Source organism: Micropterus dolomieu, linkage group LG14 (genome assembly GCF_021292245.1).
Source record: "Micropterus dolomieu isolate WLL.071019.BEF.003 ecotype Adirondacks linkage group LG14, ASM2129224v1, whole genome shotgun sequence".
Taxonomy (NCBI): domain Eukaryota; kingdom Metazoa; phylum Chordata; class Actinopteri; order Centrarchiformes; family Centrarchidae; genus Micropterus; species Micropterus dolomieu.
In genome coordinates this window covers 8,238,731-8,244,325 of record NC_060163.1, presented here as the reverse complement: position 1 = coordinate 8,244,325, position 5,595 = coordinate 8,238,731, and the positions used below count along the sequence as shown (strand labels likewise).

General features: G+C 37.4%; 1 protein-coding gene across 1 annotated transcript in view; it reads right to left on the bottom strand.

Moving 5' to 3' along the window:
* Positions 1–5,595, bottom strand: part of LOC123983462 (galactose-specific lectin nattectin-like) — a 10,995-nt gene that overhangs the window by 955 nt on the left and 4,445 nt on the right. The window contains exons 3-7 of the mRNA XM_046069718.1: positions 2,319–2,384; positions 1,255–1,270; positions 770–864; positions 327–461; positions 1–71 (exon numbers count right to left, since the gene is read on the bottom strand). Coding sequence (XP_045925674.1) covers positions 1–71; positions 327–461; positions 770–864; positions 1,255–1,270; positions 2,319–2,384 — 383 coding nt within the window. The remainder of the gene's footprint in view (positions 72–326; positions 462–769; positions 865–1,254; positions 1,271–2,318; positions 2,385–5,595) is intronic.

Sequence of the window (5,595 nt, the reverse complement as noted above, 5' to 3'; positions counted from 1 at the left end):
TTGTTGGGTTCCCCTGCAGCCCAGGCTTTGAAGTCCCACTTGGAACCATCACTCCACAGCCACACACCCTCCTGAAAGAAAAAGTTTTAAGGGTCAATGTACTATTTTTCTTGCTATGCAGACAGTGCAGACATCCCCTCTGCAGAGATATCTGTCACCATTCCAAAACAACTGTTAACGGTGTTTTTTATTATTTGTCTGTTATGTGTATATATGCTGCTATATATACACCTCTCTATGTTCCATGTAAAGACTTTTTTGTAAAAAGTCGTTTGTAAAAACTACCAAACATATTATGAGATCATGTTTATCGATAAAACATTTACCTTCACTGCATCGTAGCCTCCGACCCAAGTTGGTTTATGTGTGTTAGTCGATCTGAAAATCAGATCTCTGATGAAGGCGTACTCCTCTGGGGCTTGAATGGAGGCCAGATTCCCACCAATAGAGGTGCAGAAACGCTGATGAGGAAGAGAAAGTGCAATCCAAAGAGACTAAGTATGTTTGAATTCAACATAACTAAATGGACATACTGTAATGTTTAACTAACAAAAGAAACCAACAACGAAAGAATCCTTTTGTTTTTTTTCACATGAAGTCCAACTGTGTGAATATCACAATAACATTGCAAAAAACACAACTTTAATTTTAGTATCAATGTGCTTGAGACTGACAGTTTCCTTGGCTGCATGATAGCAGAAAGCTGGTTTAGAGGATGTGCAAATGAAAACAGTGTGGTAGTTTTGGCTGTTATTGTTTCATAAAGTACCTCTGCAGTAGCCCAGTCCACATCAGTGAACTGGAACAGGAAACAGCGACGGCCAAACTGAGTCCAACCAGGAGGGCAGGTCGCAGGGCAATCACCTATAAAAGAATTGTCAACTTATCCTCACTCTTTTCAAGTGTTTGGCATTTTGCTTGAAAAAGTACTTCAACAATTATTACATTTCCAAAAATGTTGCCTGTTCATTTTCTTTCAATCGATTAATCGTTTCTGCTCAAAAATGCAACAATAAATTGTTCTAGTTGGAATAAGATGTGTGAGAGGAGTGAAACTTGTTAATTTTGGTTTAAAGCTCATAATGATTTTCCTGGGGAGTTGAACAACATAAACCCTTAACCTGTCTACTCCAATTTGTTTGTAGTTACAGTCTGCAAGAAACTTTGCAGTTACATTCACTGTGGTCACATAGTGGCAGCTATGTATTCCAAGCATTCATCTCCATAAATATAAGATATATAAGAAGCACCAACCTTGTCCACTTTGCCCCTGTAGATGTAAAAACACAGCATTAGAAATGAATACTGTACAACCAGAGGTATTTCTCTATTTTTGTGACCCTTCAATGGAACATTTCATAAATATTAAATTAATGAATAAACTCTGAACTCTGAAAGTAAGTAAACGTTATTTATATAGCACCCTTCACAGACAAGAGGGGTCACAAAGTGCTTCACAGTAAAAGAATAAAATAAAACAACAACAACAACACTTAAAATACGAAACTATATGGCTAGTAAAAAGCTTGTCTAAAAAGATGTGTATCAAGGTGTTTTCTAAAAGTTTCCACAGAATCCAAGGCTCTCAAGGCTAAAGGGAGAGCGTTCCAGAGCCTTGGAGGAGCCACCACACAGAAAGCACGATCTGGGATCTGGGAACAGTTAAAAGGTCTTGACCTGAAGACCTCAGAGAGCGACCAGAAATGTGTGCATGCAACAGATCCTGGATGTAAGAGGGAGCTTGACCATGCAAGGTTGATTGTCGCTAAAACCATAAATCTGAAGAATTAGCTGCTCGCTGCAACCTATGAGTCACCAGAAAAGAGTGGAGTAACATCAACCATTCAATCTAATCCAAATGAACCACAGTGCTGACATTTTCTTAAATAATTTTTTTAATACACACTGATTTTCTGGTAGTATGGCTCATTGTCCTCCCTTCACATATATATATGTAAGTCTGAAAACCATATCTGCCAATATAAAAACCTGATTCAAGTCCTTGAATATAAATGTAAGAGGGTTAATATTACCACCAGACCTGCTTGTTGGAACGGTGCAATTTGATCACATAAAACATTTGTGAAGCAGTGGGCAGTAGTACCAACTTTATGCTTCAATAAAATGACAGTTTTAGATTAAAGATCAGATTAAACTAGGATTTTGCCTTGTTTTCAATAAAACAGCCTAGAAATCAGTATGGGTCCAAAAGTCAGAATGTCACACTGCTGTTGATTAAATATTAAAAACATCAGAAAGGTTTCAAGGTTTTATATAGATGTTATAATCAAAACAAATGCATTAAAAACTCTACTTACATTTGCTCCAATCCACAGCCCACTGGTCAAACAGAGGAGCCCAATGAAATGAAGACCTGATGCCATCTGTGTAAAGACATTAGACAAAATTTTGTACCATACAAATATGCTGGAGAAGTTTCATAGAAAAGTGGCTAAATGCAGTCTTATTTCCACAGTCATCACTGACAAGTAAGTCAAATTTTAAATATAATCAAGAGTCTTTTCTGTAAAGCTGGTGCTGTGGTGAAAGGCAAGAATTAAAACGTTACCTTGTAGCGATGATCAGATGAGGTTGCAGTAGCAGGTAACAGGTAGCAGGATGTCTTGGAAAAGGGAACTCAGTCCTTATATATCTTTTCTGGGTACTTTGTTTCCTTAATTTACGTGTCATCCCTTGATAACAGGACACGGTCTAATTTTTGTTATGAATATTTTTAGCTATTGCCACAGCCTTGAGTAAATGTCAATCAGTTCGTTAAACAATGTTAAAAAAAAAACATTCTGGTCATTTTAAGCAACTGATACGGGAACAAAAACAAAGGTGTTACCTGTTACAGTTAAGTGGAGACACAGCTACACCTGTTCCAGGTCAAATGTAATAATAAATTATCTGTATGTGATACAAAAAAATGCATACAATTTTCTTATTACGATGTTAACAATATTTCAATGTGTTGACCTATTTATGTCATTATTACATACAGCAGCAACACAGTTGTGTGTTATGATTAATCCCTTTTCGGAAAAATGTAAGGTAGTTCTTCTGGCTGAAAATAGAAGTAATGTAACTGCAGGCACTGCTCTGGTGGAGTTTAGGGGTAAATCTGAATTTTCAAAATTCTATGGAAACATCACAGCCACCAGTAAATTACCAATGGGCTTGCAGAGAAACAACTATTCTCTCCAATGACCACATATTCAAAAATGTTATTGGTTTCTTTGGCATCTCAAATCTCAAACAATCTCAATACTTAATTCAGTGACACAATAGCAGCCATCTAGTAACTAAACTGACCACAAGACCTTCTAGGATCTGTCTGATCAAACAGGTGACAATGATTCTTATCTTTCCCCCTCCTGAGCTTGGTGAGTATTTCCACACTGCTCAGACACTTGGCACACAAAAATTGGACCACACCTCACACTGATAACACTTCGCAACTGGTTAAAAAGGGTTCATACCACACTGTGCCGCCTCTACTCAAAGAGGGGAGCAGGAAAGAAGGGCGCCGGGAGCACTGGACTGTCTAACAAGAGCAGGTGGACCAGAGCCTGGAGTTGGAGCCAGACTGTCATCAGGTCCCTCTCCCTCTTTTACCAATTGATCAGTATATAAAACACACTGTAACGCACAAATTACATCTTATAATTTACATATGTAAGTATATGTACATATTTATAAAATACTATTGCACAACGGACCGAAATGAAATGAACTAAACATGGTTTCAACAAAAACTGAACATCATAACCTCTATAAAGAAATGATTTAATGCAGAACTGTTGTCTTAGACTATATTAGTTTTAGGTGTACTTACACACTCGGTTGCCTGTTCATTATCCGTATATTTTCTATTTCTAATTAGGGGTGGGAATTACAAGGTACCCCACGATAGGATACACGATACATGGCTCATGATAACGATAATATCATGATATAGCAATTCTGCAATAATCCATATATCGCTAGACAATCCTAAAGTGATATCATGATATCTGTCTAATTATGAATACAAATTGCCATTGAAAAAGTTTTCTATTTATTTGCTGCAAATCTAAACTGTTAGAAAACGGCACAATTCTGCAGAACTACAGAGCAACTATGAAAAGTTATTGTAAAAACATTTCTTTATAAAAAGGCACATAAAAAAGCAAATTCACTGAATTTACTGATTTTTTTTAGCTGAAAATACAAATTGCTGTATACCACTTAAGTCTAATATGTACACACATTATATTGATAACTGTTCAGTGACACAGCATAGTGCTGCCCTTTCTCCGCCTATTGGTAGCTGTATTTTTAGGACAGAGTTTTTTTTTTACCCTTTGGGTGGCTGTACTTAGTGTGTGTGGAGTGCTGAAGCAGCAGAGTAGCAGAGCAAGACAGTCAAGTTATCAGCTCCTTCTATTTCACACAGAGCTCAGGAAACATATGTACTTTAAGTATTAGCAGAGCATGTCACTCAGGAAGTTAAACATGTGAAGCATTATGTGTACTTTATGTTAAGATTATATTATCACGATCGCAATGCTATTGTCCGTTAGCATGTTATTAATATTTTATCATTAAGCTTTCAACAAAAAAGTTCTAGATAACTTCGCCAAACATTGCAACATAATTTATAAAAAGTGTCTGACAACTTGAAATAACAGGTGTAGTCTTTGTACTTTCTGCACCTTATTTTTTTAAGTTTCAAGTTACTGTACATACATTTGGGGCAGCATTAGCTGTTGGGACTTGGCTTGGTAACAGGTGGCCTGCCAGAATGAGTCCAGCATGGCTCATTGCTGAAGGTGCTCCTAGGCAAAGCCCTGAACCCCTAACTGCTCCCCCAGTGCTGCACAATGGCAGCCCACTGCTCCTTATTAGGATGGCTTAAATGCAGAGAACAAATTTCCCCTTCCCCAATTCTTTTAAATAATTTCCCATCAGGGATCGATAAAGTATTTCTGATTCTGATATACTGCAAACGTGCTTGTCAGAGGCCAACCTTCTCAAATGTTAATGTTGTCCAAACTGAAGCAGCTGAACATGAAGAATTAAATACAGCAAAACATGTTTTTAAATCAAATTAAAAGATTAAAAAGTAACTAAAGAAGAGTACAAAGTAAGCACACATTCATTTCCATCTTTTGTTACCTGGCCGTTTCCAATACCTTGGGATATGGAAACATTTTGTTAAGTAATAATGGAAGAATCAAAAGGTTGGCTAGTATTTGATGCCTATTTCAACGGCAAATTTGTTTACATGGGTGCTTAAAGGAAGCTTCCTCCTCCTGTGTGTCCCCAGCATAAGACCGCAGGAGTCATTTTGTATCTGCTGTCTTTATGAGTGATGGCTGAACATCTTTACTTTGAACTTGTCAGTCAGTGTATGATAATACTGCCTGTTGCAGTATACACAGTTGGTCTTGAGCAAATTAGTTTGAGTTTACTCTCCACCAGGCAGTAGGCTATCGTCTGTTTATTTTGCCTCGTGTTTCTTTTACATATTTTCTTAATGCCTGTCTGTCTTATTTTAGTCACAAGGATCAATCTCCCCCACTCCTTCAACCCCTCTGCCTGCCTCTGTAA